At 54.2% G+C, this 17,678-nt stretch overlaps 1 protein-coding gene across 1 annotated transcript in view; it reads right to left on the bottom strand.

Annotated features, from left to right (window-relative positions):
* The window catches only part of VAX2 (ventral anterior homeobox 2), a 28,369-nt gene extending 22,644 nt beyond the window's left edge, over window positions 1-5,725 (bottom strand). The window contains exon 1 of the mRNA XM_032352401.1: window positions 5,441-5,725. Coding sequence (XP_032208292.1) covers window positions 5,441-5,678 — 238 coding nt within the window. The 5' untranslated portion in view covers window positions 5,679-5,725. The remainder of the gene's footprint in view (window positions 1-5,440) is intronic.
* Between the last annotated feature and the right edge of the window lie 11,953 nt (window positions 5,726-17,678).

The following is a 17,678-nucleotide window of genomic DNA, read 5'->3' as shown; positions in this document are numbered from 1 at the left end:
CAGGAAATAGAAGTATAATTAATATGCTTCCTGTGCCCCCCCATGCAAGTCAAAGAGATATAGGGAGGGAGCTCAGGGCCACTATAGCCCCAGGCTCAGTCCAGGGTAATTGAGGAAATGGCCTAGAGCCAGCAGGACTCATAAAGTCTCCCTCTCCCTATAGATGGTGCACAATGGGCCAATGTCCCCAACCAGAGCTAACCATCTACCTATACCAGCCCAAGGACACACACACCCCTACAGTCCCCTCCCTCCCCTCCAGGGCAAGTACTCCCTCAACTGTCCCAGGCTCCTTGCTCTGCAGGGTGAAGGGGTGGAGGTGGGAGATAGAGGTGCTGAGGGTAGGGGGGCACCTAGAAGCTCTAACCCTGCAGGTGTGTGTATATGTGTGTGTTTGCACGTGGGTGTGGTACACACCCGGGCGATGTGGCAGTGGGTTCACGGGCACTAGAGCCCAGTCTACCACCCAGAATAACAAAAACAGCACGAAACACAAGGAGCCTGGCAGAGTTCCCTAAAAATGCAAACTGCACGCAAAACACATCAATGAGAGGACACATTCGGTTGCCGGGACTGCTTCTGTGTGTGTGTGTGTGTGTGTGTGTGTGTGTGTGTGTGTTGGGGGAGGCGGCATGTGTGTAAAGGGGAAAATAAAGACCAAAAGGATAGCACCTGCTCTAGACCCTTGAGGAGAATGCGGGTACTTCTGCCAAAACAAAGCAAAAGGAAAAACATAACAAACAGAACAAAAACAATCCCAGGGAAAGAAAAAAAACAAAACCCTAATACAACCGCACACGCCCCCAAACTAAAAATAACATATAAAACCAAAATTCCAAAATTCCATACAGTCCCTGTATGAACCATTCAAACCTTTCAACTGCTGCCTGGGGCCTGGGCCTGGGTAATCACGTGTATTCACAGACTCTGATTGAGGCCAGGGTCCTGAGGTCCACCAACGGCCCAAGCAAGAGCTGGGTCTCACAATCCTGTGCTCATTTACATAAAACAATCTGCCCCACCTTCTCGGTTGTTTAAATGCCCGCTGGGCAAGTGGGCAGGTGTGCCTTGTGGAGCTGCTCCGACTTGTAGGGTGAGACCTGCAAGGTCAGGGCTGAGCCGCTGTACATCCAGTGGCTTTTGTAAATCCAAGCAGAAAGCGAGCAGATTCGAAGCGAAGCTGAGCCCAGATTTGACTGCAGGAGGGGGGAGTCTGTTCCCCCACCCACCCAGGCCGCTCTCAGCTCAAGCCCCAGAGGCCTTGGCCTCTTGCCCAGCGTCTTCGGATGAGTCTGGCAGCCAGGGCCCTGCCTGGTGCAGGCCATTGTCTAGCCCGTTTAAGGGTTTGGAGGTTCCCCGTTCTGGAACACAGCAGCACTGCCCACAGATGGGCGGTGGGCATGGACTCCACTAAATTCAGTGCCTCCCTTCCCCACACCCACATCCACAGCGAGAATTGCTAGATGGTGCTGAAGGCCCTATTCTTCCTGGGTTTTCTTATGTCCTTAGACACTGGGTGCATCCATCAAGCTCCCAGGTGAAAGCATTTCAGCGAGTGGGTGGTGGTGGGCGGGTCAGCTGTTCACTCAATCATGGGGTCCCTAATTTTTTCCTGTCCTCGGGCCACCAGAGGTGTGTGGAAATGAGGAAGGGGGTTCTCCACTTCTCACAGAAGGGGAGTGCTCTGGGGGGAGGGCAGCGTTATCCTGTTTCACCAGGGCCAAGGTGCTTACATTGAGCTGAGGACAGAGGATGCAACCAGAATGGCGGGTTGGCACCCATTGGCCTAAGGGACCCCTTCAGGGGAGCAGGTAGAGGTCCTGAGCATTATTCACAGAAGTCGGTGACACTAGCAGGCGACCCTGCCGGCTCTATCCAGAAGGGTTGTTGAATTTGCATCCGGATTAATCTGGGAATCACTCAGGCACATCTGAGTGTGTGGGCGTGAACAGAGATTGTGAGGTTGCTGGATGTTTCGAGTGAGAGTTGGTCCGTGTCTTCCAGCTGCCGATGTCCCGGGTCCAGCGAAAAGGCCATTGCATCTGGTTCGCCCTGTGCGGTGAGAGCCGAGGCTGGGAGGCGGTCTGTCTGACTGCCTCCAGCTCATGGTTGGCGCGCCGTTTCCAGTATAAAACAAAAGGATCCCCCATCCATGCTCCTCACCAACAAGAGGCTGTGCACGCAGAGGTGTGTGGTGGCCTGCGGGGCTGTCTCATCTCGTAGGAGCCTGGCTGTGTACACTGCGGGGTGGGGGGTGTGCGGGCATGCCTGTTGTGCACACTCGCCTGTCACCTTTGTGGTCTTGTTTGTGTCCGTGTGTGGCTTGAGGCGGCCTCCATTTTGAGGTGGGGATGCAGCAAGGTGGGCCTCCCTGGCTCCCTGACCCGCATTTCGCCGAGGCAGCAGGGGACTTGAGCAATTGGTGGAGTGAGGGTTCTTGAAGGTGATTGGGGGAAGGCCACACCTCATGGTCTGCAAGGTGGCACTAATCCTCCTTTCCACAGCTCTCAACCCCTTTGCTGCTCACCTCCCAACGTAGGCACAGCATTTTGCCAAGGCAAAAAGACACCAAGTCCCCGATAGCGGAGTTGAGCTGAGCTGGAGGAAGCTTCTGAGGAAGGAGGTCCATTCCCTGAGTGGTTTGTGGGTTACCTCAGAGCAACCCCTTTTCGTTCGACAGAATATTTTTGGAGATCCTGCTGGGCGTTTGCAATTTTATAGACATCACCTCTGATATTTAGCACTGACTTTCAAGGTGACAGCTCTGGGTTTCTATGTACAATGAGGAAAAAGAGGCACAGAGCAGCAAAGAAACTGGCTTAAATTTAAAGAGCTTAAATTTAAAGTTGGGTATTCCAACCCAACTTCATTTAACTCCAGTACAAACACTTACCTTCTATCCCCCTATGCCTTGGAACTCCCCTTAATAGAAGATCAGGACAGAAAGAAACAGAAAGAAGTGCTAAGACCCAGAGGAAGTGGGGTTCCTTCCCAGAACTCTCACCCCATCAGCAACCTAATGGTCTGTGATGGCAAACACCTCCCTTCTACATTTTTATGATTTCCTCCAAAAGTACTTTGGGAGGCTATGTCCTGGGAGGTCAAGGGCAAAATGCATTTGCTACTTAAAGCACACCGGAGGAACATTCATCTCGATGCCAGGCTTTTCATCTGTTAGAGCCTCTACCCTGAGCCCGGGTGGGGCCAGGAGGGACGCAGGTGACCCTGGCTAGGAGTAATTAGGGTTAAATGACACGCCAGGTATCTCAGGCCTGAAATAACCTCTTTTCATTAAATGAGAAAGGGCAGAGGGATTTATGAGGACCTTATGTACCTTTCCTTTCTTTTTATATTATGCCAATATAATGCATTGCTGTATATGCACACATGCATTTATAAAAACATATCTCCTGACAATGCACACAAGCTGTTCCACATACAGTCTGTGTGTGTTGGAGGGGTGTTTATCTCTGTCCCGCTGTGGATTGCTCCTAGCGTGGGTGGCCTCCACGCTACCACACTCCTACCTTCTGTGAGTTTACAACTGAGAATTATTAAACTGGCCATCTGTACACAGAATTTATTTGTTCTACATGCAGAGTTAGTAGAGTGGAAGGGATGATAAGTGGCATAGAACTCACGATGGTCTGGAACTCACAAATACCCACAGATAGTGTATGAGGTGGTGAGTGTGGCAGCCAGGGACTTGAGGGTCTTAATCTCGGAGTGTGGGCTTAAAGGGCTGATTTCTTCATTTCCGGAAGCCCTGCAGATTTTCTCAATGGAACTCCAAGCTGGCTGCTGACATCTTGTATTCAGGGCATCCTACAGTCTATGAGAAGGGATCCAATTTAATCCCAGGTGCCCAAAAGGTCCACACACCTGATGGAATTGCCCCTCATACCCAGTCCTGTAACTGCCTCAGCCCAAGCCTTCCCTCAGAACAGCGCCGAGTGCCCCATCTCTAGGGGACCACACCTGACACCAGGAGTGTTTTCAGAAGACCAGGGTCGTTGAGTCTGTGTACAAGACAGTCTATCAGTTGACTTTACACTGGGCTGCCTCCATGCTCAACACTAGCTCTGTCCCCCATTCCCAGAGCCACTCAAACCCAGGGGCTCTGGGGAAGCTGTGCAAAACCAGGCCAAGGTGCCCCCCCCCCCCCCCCCCCCCCCCGTCTGTGTGTGGGTGGCCTAGGTCAGATCAGACAAACTCGGGATCCTGGTGCTGGAGTGTCCGGGGGCCAGCGGCAAGCTGGTTTCCCTTCCCCAGGACCTGATGGCCAGGGAAATCAGCTCTGGCCGGTGGCCTCGCAAAGCCTAGCGGCTTGCAAGAGGGCGCTCAGGAAGCAGAGGTAGTAAAAGAGAAGCGGGAGGAAGCCGGGCTAGGGAGTTGGAGGAGGCCTTGGGGGGAGCCTTTACAGGCGTGTGGCCTCTTCTGGGCGCTCGGTCTGCGGGTGCCCGCGCTCCGAGATGCTGGGGGAAACAGACCTCAGGCTCTGGCCGAGGCCTAGGGACAGGCTGACCGAGAGACCCCGAAATTCCCTTTCTCCTCCCATCTCTCTGGGCGAGGCCCCGATCCGGCGAAAGCTGAGCCTGCAGCTTCCCGTGAGGCTCGCTTTAGGGGTCTGGGAAGTCTCGGCCTCGAAGCGAGGAGGCCAGGAGGAGCCGGGTACTCGGGCGCAGTCCAGAAGCGCTTGTAGGAAAAGAGGTTTGGGGAGCGCTCGGCAGAGAGAAAAGGCCAGGAAGGAAGAGAGGAGGGCGAAGGGCGAGGGAGAAAGCGAGAGCCGTGAAAGGCCAGGCCGGGAGAAGGCCGCAGCGAGAGCCGGCTGGGCCCGGGCGCCGCGAGGAAGTGGGAGCCGAAAGAGCGAAGCCCAGGCGGGCAAGCGCCGCGCACCCCGCGCTCCGTGCCCGGGTGCCCTCTCCCGCGAGCAACCAGTGCAGCCTGCGTCGCTGGGAATGAGAAACCAGGCTGGCCAGGCGGCGAGGAAGCGCCTGGCCTCTGAACGGAGTGCCGGCCTTTTCCTCCCGGGGTGCCGGACGCTGGTGCTCCTTGTCCTGACCCCGCTGTGCGCTCATGAGGCTCTTCTCCGCACCCGCCGTTTGGGACGCGGGGCGGGGACCGGCTCTCGGCATCCCGCGCTCGCGTATGTGCCCCCGCCACCGTCAGAGGCTGGGATGGGCCTAGGGTGAGCGGCCGGCTCGAGAGGCTGAGAAATATAAGGCAGTGACACGGGGATCTCTTTGGTCCCGTTCGCCGCTTTGTCCCCTGCACTCAGCTCAACGTTCAGCACACAATAGACGCTCAGAATAATACTAGCTGAATGAATGACTGAGTGATGACTGACTGGTTGAGTACATGAATTGGGAGGTGGAGGCAGCAGAAGAGCGGTGTGGGGGGGGCGGATCCGGTGAGCCAGGACCGCGCGCTGTCCGCTTACCTCGCACCAGGATGCGGCGGCAGTGGTCTGCCTCACCCAGCCCGGGGTGGCCGTCGCTGTCCGCGCCGCTCTCCCTGGAGCCCGCGGGGCTAGAAGCAGAGGTCCCTGCAATTTCCCTGGGGCTGCGGCGGCCTGCATCAGTACCCGAGTCCTCCGCTCCGCCTCGGTCCCCGCCGCGGCCGCCGTGCGACTCCCGGCGTGCGGGACCGCGGTCGCGCTCGGCGCCCCCATCGCCCATGCCGGCCGCCACCGCCGCCTTAGCCACCGCCTGGCCAGCCTACGCTATCCAAGCCCGCGACTCCCCGCCCCTCGCGCCCCCGCGCCCCCGCTCCCCTCGCGCCCCCCGCCCGACTCCTCCTCCGGCCCCGCCCCTGCCCGGCTGCTCCACCCATCCCTGCTGATTGGGCAGGAGTCGGGGTTCTCCGACTCCCAGAGGATTCCGTGGCATCTGCGCAGCGCGGGGGTGGGGAGGAAGGGAGAGGGTGGCCCACTCCTTCACCCCTAGTCTAGCCCCACACCCAGCTTGGCAGAGCGAGGCTGGGGCGGCCCTGGAGTGCTGTCCTAGCCCTACGTCCTCCCCTAAAGTTTATCAACTCTCTCCCCTAACCCCTTGCCTACTCTCCTCACTCCCTTCATCCCAAGGGAAGCAGGCTCCGCGTTCCGGCTCTTTCAGCGGGATCAATAACCTCAGTGCTCCAGGAAGGCGACCCCAGAGAGACCAAGCAGAAAGGAGGTTGGCCATGCTCCGGCGCTTGGAGGGGTCGGGGGCTGGGGGCAGGGAGTCGGGCCTGGGGTTCAGTACCCCACCCCCGCCCCCAGAGTCATACCTCCACCCACACTCAAGAACACCGACAGACTTCAGGGGGGTCCCGGCGTTCCCGGGAGGGCAAGGCCTGGAATGTGGTCAGTGAGCCTGAGTGAGGCCGGGGATGGCGGGGGGGGGGGGGGGATTGGGGGGGTGTGCTGACGGAGTGACGCGCACCCGCCGCGAGAGAGGAAACACGTGCAGACAGACAGCCGGGGCCAGGGGCCCAGAGGGTCGAGTGAGGCCGAGACTGGCAGGCAGCAAACGCCCGGTTCCCCTGCGGCTCCCCGACCCGCACCCTCAGACTGGGTTAGCAGGTGGGCGTTTCCTTGTGCCACCCCTACCCCACCGGCCTCCGTGGAGCTGCCTCCTACCCCAGCCCTGGTCCCAGGTCCCGCTTTCGTGGGCTGAGAGAAGCGAAGCGCGGAGGTGACAGCGGCTAGGAGCCAGCTGCGCTGGGAACCGAAGGGGTTGGGAGTCTTTGGGCAGAGCGCTCGGCCTTCCGAGGCGTCACGGTCCCCAGCTCTTTCTGAGGACCCCGAGTTCACCCGACTCTGGCTTCTCCTTTGACAGCACCAGGAGAGGCCAGGCTCTTCGTTCCCTTTCGTGTGACTCAGAAAGGGGCTTGAAGAGAGATTGAGAGACCTCAGCGAAGACGCGTGTACAAGGTGTGTGTGCGCGGGAGGGTCGGTGAACTCCGCTAAAGCGCCGTAAATTACAGATTTTGCTTCCCCTTTCCCGCCGGCAGACTCGGTGAGCGAGGGTACCCCAGTCTGTCCGGGGGGGATCTGAATGAGTGTCTTTGGGGGCAAGGCCCATGGATGTGCTGTGGGTAAGTGGCTGTGGCCTGGCTGAATGTGTCCTGGTGCAGCCTGCATGATTCGGTGAGCCTTTCTGTGAATGTGCGTGTGTTGGTGCCTTAGCATGTGTCCAGTGTGCGTGTGATTCTGTCCAATTTCAAACGCCCCCAGCAGAAAGCAAGATGGGCTGGACACCCCAGTTATGTAATTGGGTGACTAACAGTGCCTTGGTGAAGGGTTTGAGATGTAGGAAGAGGGGAGGGTAAAGGGTGCAGGGGAGGAGGACTGCCGCTCCGTTCTAACAGAAAGGAACCTAGTAAAGAAAGAAACTTGTCTATTAGGTACTTTAGGTAGGGCAGGGGACCTCGGGATGGTGTCGGGGTGCTGGGCAGTGTGTGCAGAGGGAGAGCAGGCTGGACCCGCTGCCCGGCGCTGACAGTTGGTGGCCCCTGGGGCACTGAGGAGGGCAAGTGTATAGTTAGAGGAGGAACCAGAGCAGTGCGACCTCGCAGGTCCGAGCTCTCGGTTGGAAGGACCGATGCGGCGGGCACTGGAGGGGCCCCGCAGAACTCCTCAGTGACCCCCACATGGGCCAGGGCATCCTCCGTCCCAGCCCAGTAGGTCACTGGTTGCCTTCGCTCAGCATGTTCTGCATTTCAGTCTTTCTCCCCTCTGACTCTCTCAAGTTTACTTGTTTCTGTTATTCACGTAAGAAGCAGAAAGTAAACACTAGGCTCCAACCTTCCTGGGCCCCCAAGCCCTCACTCTTCTGCCTGCCCACAGGCCCAGCCCCAGTTTCTGTTCAAAGAAGAGTGGAACAGCACCTGCTGAGCCCTGCCAGGTTTTGTTTTCACCCTGTAAATTTTCATTCTACAAATAACATCTCCCAGTGCCAATAACTCCAGGTCTCTGTCCGGGAAATTCTTCCGACGTCCAGAATGGGCTCTGGGCGCCTGCATCCTCCAAGGGGGGGGCATGGGGGCCGGTCTGCAGGGAGAGGCAGAAACCCGAGAGACAGGACCCGGGCAGTTGCGGCAACCTCCCCTTCCTTAGCTTCGGGCAGGGCTTTCCTGCTTCTGCAGGGTTCACTCTGGGCACGTCCCGCTCTTCCTCCCGCACTTTATTTATTTATTTTTCTTCCCGTTCCCTCTTTGCGGGGTAGGATTTGGCGTCCCGGGGACGTCAGACTCTTTCAGCTCTACAGGCCTAGCGGTGGGGTCCTGGTAGGGGAGATCTTGCCTGCGCCAGAGCGAGCGAAGAACTCAGGGCTTCTGTGCGCTGAGGCGAAGAGTGTGTCCCTTGCATGTGTGGATGTGTTGGGGGGAGGCGTTGCTAGATATTGGCTCTGAGCCCGGGCTCTGGCCCAGCCAAGATGCCTGCCAGGCCATCCTGGCTCCTGGGCAGCCCAGTGCCTAACAACGGAGGGGACGGATTGCGTGGGGCCACTGGTCTTCCACCCACATCCTTTCCTCTCTGGAGACCTTGTCCTGCAGGTCTATTTCCTGAGCTTGCTGGGTAAGAAATGCTGGGTGCCCTTGTACCCAGTGCGGCCATGTGGCAGGGGTGTGCAGGGTTGGCCTTGCTGAGCATGGGTGCACGCTCACATGTTGGGATGCTGTTTGGTTCTGGGAGATCCTCCTGCCAGAGCAGGACACACAGAGCTCCTGGTGTTGAGCCCACCTGGCATGAATTGAATTGACCGAGATCCAGGATTCCTCACCCCATAGCACTGGGACCAATGGCCTATGCATCCTATGCTTTATGCTCTCACTGCCAGTCTACACTTACAGGGTCACTGTCATCTCAACTTGCTTGAGATCCTAGGGACATGGAAAATGCTCTCTCTACACACCCCCTCCCTTTTTGTAAAGCGATTCAGGCACCTTCCTGGGAGGGATGTGTGTGGGGGAGAGGGAAGGGACAGGGACATAGCCTTGGCTTTCCCTGTGCCTCTGACCCTTCTAGGCTCCAGTGCTGACAGACCTCAGGTGTTGATCCAGCCCTTTCTGGGTCCTACAGAGCTCCACAGCTTAGAGCCCAGGTTCCATCCCCGCTATGAGTCTCTGTTCTGGTCTCTGCTGGTCCCAGAGAAATAGTGGGCTCCTGCTTTGAAGGATGAGGAGGTCTGGTTACAAGGAGCTGCTATTTTCTGGGCTAGAGTCCCATGATGCTCTGCCACCAGGTGCTCCCTGGCCACATGGTGGTCCAGGTTCCTCCGCTCAGCTGTAGGAGTGGGGGGACAGCCAGTCAGGAAAGGACTCCACCAACCCAGCACTCTCCAGATGCTTCTTAGTGCTAGGGGTCCAGAGGGTTTCTCCAAAATGGCCTGAGTTGGGGAAGGAGGCTGTCCTCTCTCTAGTCTCACCTTGCTTAACTGCCATCTCTAATTCTTGCTGATTTTTCTCCTGGAGTGGGCTTGGTCCAGTCTTTCTCCCGGGATCCTCCAGGCCCTCCCCATCCACCTTCACCAGGCCTTCTAGCAGTTTATTGAGTGAGCCTCTGTCCTTCTGAGAGTTAAGTTCCCTGCCCCACCACCTCATGTATGGGTAAAGAGTCTCCCTACCCCCACCCTGCTGGGCAGCAGGCCTCATAGGATCAGAATATGTCACCTGTCCTGGGTTCTCGGGGAGCCAAGGTGTGCATATAGTTGAGTGGGGGTTGGAGTCCAGGTTCCCCCAGGAGCTCCCTGTATCTCAAAGCCAAGCCCTTGGGTCCTCCATTCACAATGGGCCTGCAGCTCACAGGAGCCTTCAGCATCCCCTTCTGTGCTCAGAACCTGGAAAGTCGGGGCCCCATCCTGTATCTGGTTATTCTTCCTTCTTCTGTATCCCTAGGGTGCTCTGGCAAGCCCATCATGTCCCTCTCCAGGCCTGGACCCCTGAGCCCAGCTCAGCCCTGCTCCTTCTGTGGCCTGGGCAAAGCTTGCAGCCTCTTCGAGTGCCTTCCCCAGCTGGCTTCCTTCCTGCACCCCTCCTCAGCCTCTCTACCTCCTTGCTCCCTTCTCTCAGCCTGTGTTTCTCCCTAGTCTTTTCCTGGAGGCCTAGAGACTCAGGAGGCTGGGTTCCTCCACCCTGCCTCTTCCCCCTTTTTGTTTTGGTCTCCTGTCCATCATTCTTCTTCCTGGTTTGAGGCCCCCCCCACCACACACAAAGGTCCTTGGGAATCCTGGATGGCATTCTTCTGGCCCCCAGCTATTATTCTGCAGCAGCTGAAGTGAGCTAGGGGCTTGGTGAATGGGGAAGGACACTCCCTGAAGAATCAGCTGGGGAGTACAAGTCCTACGAGGCAGAAAAACTCTGTGCATGACTTCCTTCCCTGACCCTGCCTGTACCCCACACCCACAAGCCTGGGAGCCAGACCGCTTACCGGCACATTAGAGAGGGACCCCACGTTCCACTCTCTGGTAGGAAGGATTGACATTTTAGAAGTAGATGGGGTGCTGTTGGAGGTTTTGGGTTTTTGTTTTTTTTGTTTTGTTTTTACAATGAGCATTGCTATTTTTGTAAAACAACAACAACAAACAAACCAACAAACAATAAAATGTGTTCCTTTCTGAGAAGAATAGCAGTGCTGCAACCCAAGGAGGGCTGCTCCCTCCGTGAGACATGCTGTTCCTTGGGTCAGTGGGAGAGGTGCCCCGGTGCAAGGCTCCTCAAATTCCAGGGTGTAGGCTCCTCCTAGCTAGCTAGCTGCGTGCAGGCTCAGACACTGGGCTCAGTCACTGGCTCTATTTAGGCAACACAAGATGCCTGAGGCCTGTCTGTTTTGGACGTTGGTTGTTGCCCTCTGAGGATTCCGCAGGCAGCAGACCCTCTGGGCCTTAGAGGGACCCAGCAGGAGGATAGAGGTCACTTCTGCAGGGAAAGCAGGGAACCCAAGTTAGTTGAGCTGGGTGGGCTGGTGCAGGGTGAGGTGGGCAAGGCTCTGCTACTGCCCCACATCTTTGCCTCTCAAGGCAACACTCCCCTGCTTTGCTTTGTCTCCCCCTTTGTGCATAGGCAGGGATCCCAGTCTGGGTAGTGGGAGTTCTAGGGTGGTCAAGATCTGCTGGTGCCAGGTTCTAGTACAACCCGCTGGTGCCTTCCCTGATCTGGTGAGTCCCAAGGCCTGTGGGGAGAGCTGCCCAGGGGAGGCTGTGGGTCTAGGCCTGTTTGCAAAGAGGGCCACACTGGAGTGACAGTTGTGGGCAGGCCAGGGCTGATAAGATCCTCCAGGTACCTACCACCCAGTGGTTATCAGTAGGCAATTCCTGCCTTGACTCTGGCCTTGGACCAGTGCCAGGAAGGCTTAAGGGAGCAGGCAATGGATTTCACAACTTGACACCTATTAAATCACCTGGATAATTTAGAAAAAAAAAAAAATCAGTGGTGCTAGGCTGCCCACCAAATGGCTTCAGTTCAGGTCCAGTGACTTCAAATTAGATCCCCAGTGGGTTCCTGATATTTAAAAGGCTTCCAGCCTGGCTGGGAACCCCTGCACTGGGCTGAATGTAGGGGAAGCATGCATTGCTGGATGAAAGCCAGAAGCAAATATCTTGAGTGGTTAGTATGCGGTAATCAGGGAATGAGAAACAGGACTTTGGGTGGGTGGGAGAGGAGGGAAGCCAGCAGAGGTCTGGAGTGAGGGCAATTTTGGGGTAGGAAGATCAGAGAGGGTGAACCATCTTGGCCAGGATACAGCTGGACCCAACACGCAGGTGTCTAACCCGATCTGAAAAGCACCCCCCACCCACAGACTCCGGATTCTCTTAGTGAGTGTGTGCGAATTGGATGCTATATAAGTTATATTTCAATTAAGCCATTACCAAAACAACAAAAAACAAAGCAACACAAAGTAAAGGCAGCCACATTCAACCCATCTTCTGCTCTTTGAGAGTCTAGGTCTCACACTCTGGGCGAGCAGGCTTCCTTTGGTCTCTCCAGAGGAGAGGCTACCCAAGGGCGAGAGAGCAGGCGGCTGGCTGGGCAGGGTGGGAAGTAGAGTTAGCCACTAGCGCAGGAAGGGGTGTTCCCAGGTTCTAGAATAGGGGCTTGGTGGTGGTAGTGGGAGTGGGGGGCATGAGGGGCATGGGGGGGCATTCTCCTGATTTGCTGATCGTCTCTGCTTTCCTCTAGACAGATTTTCCCTAAAGCTTTCTTGGCTTCGTATTCCTCTTCCCTGGTAGTGCTCAGTGAATTTTCTTCCTTGCCTCTTCTCTGATAATTTGCTACTTCATCTTCCTTCCACCTCCTTTCTCTTTCTAATTCTCCAGTCTTCCTCCTTTCCCGGTATGGTCTTGACCACCCAGCCCCTCAGCCTCCGTAGCTCTTTTTCTCTTTTTCTCCCTCGTCTCTCTCCGCCTTCCCTCTTTGGCTCCAAAATTCCCCCACTTTCCATCAGCCTTCCCCTTGCTGGGGCAGAAGTACCCACTTTTGCTCATCTTTCTTAGGAAAAAACCATCCCAGCCAGGTGCAGAGTTTAAACCAATGAAAAAGCTTGGGACTTGAGAGTATCTTCCAAAAATGTTTCCTTCTTTCTTAACAAACAAAAGCCACTCACTCCTACCACACTCTGATTTGATCTGGATCATTCTCTAAATCAACTGACAAGTTATTTGTCTTCTAGCGACAGATACAGGGCTAAGTGCCCCAAACTGTGCAACACTAATACTATCATGAACGAGTCACAACACCCCTTAGAGTGGGACTTGGTTGCTCCCTTCTGCAGAGAAGGAAATAGACCGAGGTTACATACCTACTTTGTGTGGCTTCACCTGCAGGTGTGGGAACCCAGGGCACTGCTAAGACAAAAATCTCTTCCCTTGTCTCTCACTTCACTCTGAGAACTGGGCTCCCCCCATCCCCCGCTAGCCCCCCCCCCAAACTCACTCAGTCACTGGATGGCCCTGGTACATGCTGGTGGCTCCTAGCTCAGCTGCTGGAGTGGGGACTTTCAGATTGAGTGACATGGTGCCTTGGCAGCTTGGAGGGGAGCTGTAATTTCTCTGGAGAGACCAAAAGAAGCCTGCTCACCCAGAGTGTGAGACCTAGGCTCTCAAAGAGCAGAAGATAAGCCTTTACTCTGTGTTGCTTTGTTTTTTGTTGTTTTGGTAATGGCTTAATTGAAATATAACTTATATAGCATCCAATTTGCACACACTATACAATTCAATAGTTTTTAGTATTTTCACAGACATACTCAAATATGTAGTAAATATTCAGATGTATAGAGTAACTCTCACCACAGCGAATTTTCAGACATTTTCATTACCTTAAAAGGAACCCTGTACCCTTTAGCTAACACTCCAAATTCCCACCACTGCCCCCACCCCCAGCCCTAAGCAACCACTGACAATCTACTTTGTTTCTATGGATTTGCCTATTCTGGATTTTTCCATACAAATGGAACCATATAATAATTGACCTTTGTGTCTGGCTTTTTCCACTTAGCATAATGTTTCAAGGGTCATTCATGTTATAGCATATATGAGTACTATATTCCTTTTATGGGTGAATAACATTCCATTGTATGATTCTATCATATTTGTTTTTCCATTAATTACTGATAGACATTTGGATGGTTTCTACCTTACCTATCTGTTGGAGAGTATGGGTACACCCCTGGCTCAAGGTGTTCCACTGGTACCTCAGAAGAGGTAGGAGGTCTTCTGGGAGGAGCATGGTGAAGCTCAGGGTTGGGGCATGCACTGGCTGTATGTCCCAAGCGAATGGGTCACTTTCCAGAAGCCTCCTTTCCATTCCTGTCCGGTAAGGAGGGGATGGGTGGACTGGAAGGCTTGTAGGAATTCTAGCTCTGTAGTAAAGATTCAGAGCCTTGGGGTGCCTGGGTGGCTCAGTGGGTTAAGCCTCTGCCTTCAGCTCAGGTCATGATCAGGCTCTCTGTTGGGCAGGGATCCTGCTTCCCCCTCTCTCTCTGCCTGCCGCTCTGCCTATTTGTGATCTCTCTCTCTGTCAAGTAAAATCTTTTAAAAAAATTTAAAAAAGAAAGGAAAGAAAGAAAGAAAAAAAGATCCAGAGCCTCGACTTTTGACTAGGTTAGGTTAGAATCCTGGTTCTACCACTACCTAGTTGCTAATATGTTTTTTAACCTCTCTGTGCCTCACTGTCCTCATCCATTAAATGGGGATGTTAGTATCAAACTCCTGGAGTTGTTATGAGGGGTAAATTAATCTGCGTAGAGCATTTGACCTGGTACCTAGGACTCAGTGGGGTGCTGGAGGGAAGAAAATTTAAGCTTTTATCACTTAAGACTTAGGGCCAGAGCTCACAGGTTGCAAGAGTTTATCCCCCTTTCCCCTTCTCTTGGATGGATAGAAGAATGAAGATTTTAGCCATGCCCAAAGGGACAGAGGGAGGTTCTCTGACCTGGGGCTGGGAACCCAGATTCCAGGCCCTCAAGCCCAGCTGCTTAGGTGGTCAGGATGGGGTTGTTGGAGAAACGCATCTCACCGCCAAGGCCTCTATATAGCAAATCTGCTGCTCTCATCCAGCCTCGTGTTTCTCAGTCATCCAATGGCATGGACACTGCGGAGCGTTCAGTGTTTAAAGTGCCACTCTTTCCTCTGCCGCCAAGCTAGGTTTTCCCCTTCCCGGTTGAAGAACCCCAGCCAGCCTACAGCCCTTCCCAAGACCCAGGCCCATGGCTCAGGTGAGGAAGGAAGGGCTATGTGAACCCCGGAAGGATCTGAGCCCTGAAGCCTGGAGGCAGAGGTGTCCTGGCCCCCATCTTTCCCACCACACCGGGCCCAGGAGAGAGAAGGAATGGCTCCTTAGGCTACCTTTGGGGGAGCAGCCTGGAGGCCAGCAATGGTGGCTTTTATATACTTTCACACTCTTTGAATCTGGGGGGTGTTATAATTCAAATGAATCTAGTTAAGCAATCTTTTAAATGTTGTTAGAATAAGTTTAAAGAAGTATTTTGTTTTGATGGCCCCATCAAAGACATGTGCTTATTTGTTCCTCCCCTACTTTGTGCCTCTGGGAGCTGGCCTATAGTGACTTACCCTTTACCCTGTAGACAGGGTTCCTTTTTGTCTTTGCTGTGCTTGCTGCCACACTGCACATTCAGGGTCACCAACCACCCCAGTCCCAAGGGAACCCACTAGTCTTGAACCTTAGTCCCAAGAAGGGATCCTTTGCCATCAGCATCACCCCCAAAGTGGGTTCCAGGCTACGTTGGAGAAAGGGAAGCTGAAGAAACAAGATGCCTGGTACTCCCTTCAGCAGTTACTCTGGATCTAGGGACTCCCTTACCTCTCCACCTGAAACTTCCTTGCTCTCTGGGTCACACAGGTCCAGATTTGAGCATCTGAGGCCCCTTCACTGGGTGGCCTGGCATCTGCTGCCATGAAGAAAGGAAGTTAGCTGGCCATGAGCATGGGGTGAACCTGGAGGAATTCTCCATCTCCTGACCCTGGGAAAGAACTTCAAATGTGGAAGATCAAGGAGCTGCTTGGCAGCCTATGTTGGATGACTGTTGGGCCTTGTTGGAATGTTGGGAACACCCTGATGGCTAGCCAAGGCCCCCTCCAGATAGTCCCTTAGGGTGCGTGTCCTATTACCCCCCCCCCCCATGTTGCTAAGAATGTATATCTACTGGGAGCTACTGCACACTCTTTGGAATATCCCTCCTCCAACAAATATTTATTGAGCTACTACTACTTCTGGATAGAATGTCAGGTACTAGGACATTTTTGAACCGAACAGACCTAAATCCCCACAGTTGGGGATCCTACATTATTGGGGCAGCTAACCTTCCCTTAGATAGTGAAACCCAAAATGGAGTCATAGCAGGGGACCTGTATCGTTGGTCTTGAGGGGTCACTTGGCCTGATTGATGGTTTGCTGAGACGCACAGACCAGCCGGTGACTAAGCATAGGTTTGTTTTGGGGACTAGAAAATAGCCTCTGAAAATAACCCATGAAAGAGGTGCTTTTGGGCAGCCTTAGTGGTTCTGTAGTAAAGGAAAATCCAAGAAGGGGAATGCATTTTCTCCCGTTCAGTTGGCTAAAGAAACAAAGGAAAACAATCATACAAACAAAAAACCCCAAACAAACATGCAGTCCCATGCCTTGGGTGTGTGCGCACGTGTGTGGCTTTTGTTCCTAAGTGTGTATGTTGTGCATGAATTTAATTAACTTTTAAACAGCTTTAATTTTTTTTTTTAAAGAAAACATTCATCTGAGAAAAAAAAAAAAAAAAAAAAAAAACCTCTAACCAGCACAAAGGATTATAAAATCACAAGCAGGGTTCTCTTCAGATGCTCAGCCCCATCCCAGAAGCCCCATATTCTTGCCCCGTCTCAGACGTACCCGCCCTCACCTAAAAACAGGAACGAAGTCACACTGTCCCTCTGTTCTCCCTCCTGCCCTTTCCCGCCTTCGCCGCGCCTTGCTCGGTGGTATAGTCCGACTCCCGCTTACCCTTTCTGCGCCCTGGTTGCTTGCCAGCCTCGTGCGAAAGTGTCCGCTTCCCCACAGCCTCGCCAGTTCAGTATGTTACCTAAAATCTTTATCTCTGTGGATCTGATGGGTTTCTTAAAGAAACGAGAATTAAACTAAGGGGAAATAAGAGAAAGAAAAAAAGAGAGAGAGAGAATGTTTGAGACTGCTTTTTTGGTCCGAGGGCGTGTATGTGGGTTGGAGTGAGGTCGGGCATCCTAACCCGCGCGCCACACCGCAGCGCAGCGCAGCGCAGCGCACCGCCCTCGCGGGCTGAAGCCCTCGCCGCCCTTTCAAAGCCTGGGGAGTGGAGAGAGGCTGCGGGGCCGCGGGGTCAGTGGGAATTAGCGCGCCGGGCCTCGGCGAGGGATCGCCGCGGGGCGAGAGTTCGGACAGGATTAGCGGGTTCAAAAGCAGGTCAGGGAGAGCTAAACGAGGCGACGAGGTCCCCTCGAGGTCAAGGTCCTTGGTATCCGCGGGCCGGGCTTGGGGACAGCAGCGGGGGGATTGCGATCTCGGGAGGCTGCACGCAGAAGCCTGAGTTCCGAGCGCGTGGATGGCCTTCGCAGGCTCTAGAGGACAGGTTCCTGCGGCCGCGGGACTAGGACACCTCCGGATTCTGGGCCTCGGCCACACGAAATGAGGGGCTGCGAAGAGAGCCCAGAGATGAGTCCGAGGCAATTTCAAAGAATAAAGAGCAAATGTGCCCGAGCTCCCAAGGCGCGCCTGTGCGCATGTGTGTCTGAGGAACAGGGTTTACCTATTTTTCTTCTAGATTTTAATTCCCTTTCCTTTTCTTTATTTTTAATAATTTTTTTTCTTTCTGACAAGGTAAAATACGTCTTAGGCAAACATACATGGTTCAACAGACAGTACGGAGCAGTGCGAAGGAATTTTTTGTCAAGAGCTCCTGTCTCTCCCTTCCCGTGGCACGCTTCGGCGGCCTCCGCTGCGGGACAATCGCGGAATGTCACACCATTTGTGTAAAAATAACCACGACCCACCCTTTACACGTTTCTGTGTCCTGTATGTGCGCGGAGGGAGAGCTGGAAGGACCGCCGAGAGAGCCAGTTCTTCTGAAAAAAGCGAGTGTTTGGGGGAATGTGTGTCATTTTGAAGCCCCTGACCAGAACTTTTTTTTTTTTTTTTTTTAAGGAGAATAGGAATGTACTGATATATTCCTTGAGCTCGTT

The sequence above is a fragment of the Mustela erminea genome, chromosome 7, assembly GCF_009829155.1.
Source record: "Mustela erminea isolate mMusErm1 chromosome 7, mMusErm1.Pri, whole genome shotgun sequence".
NCBI classification, from domain to species: domain Eukaryota; kingdom Metazoa; phylum Chordata; class Mammalia; order Carnivora; family Mustelidae; genus Mustela; species Mustela erminea.
This window is presented reverse-complemented; position numbering and strand designations above follow the sequence as displayed.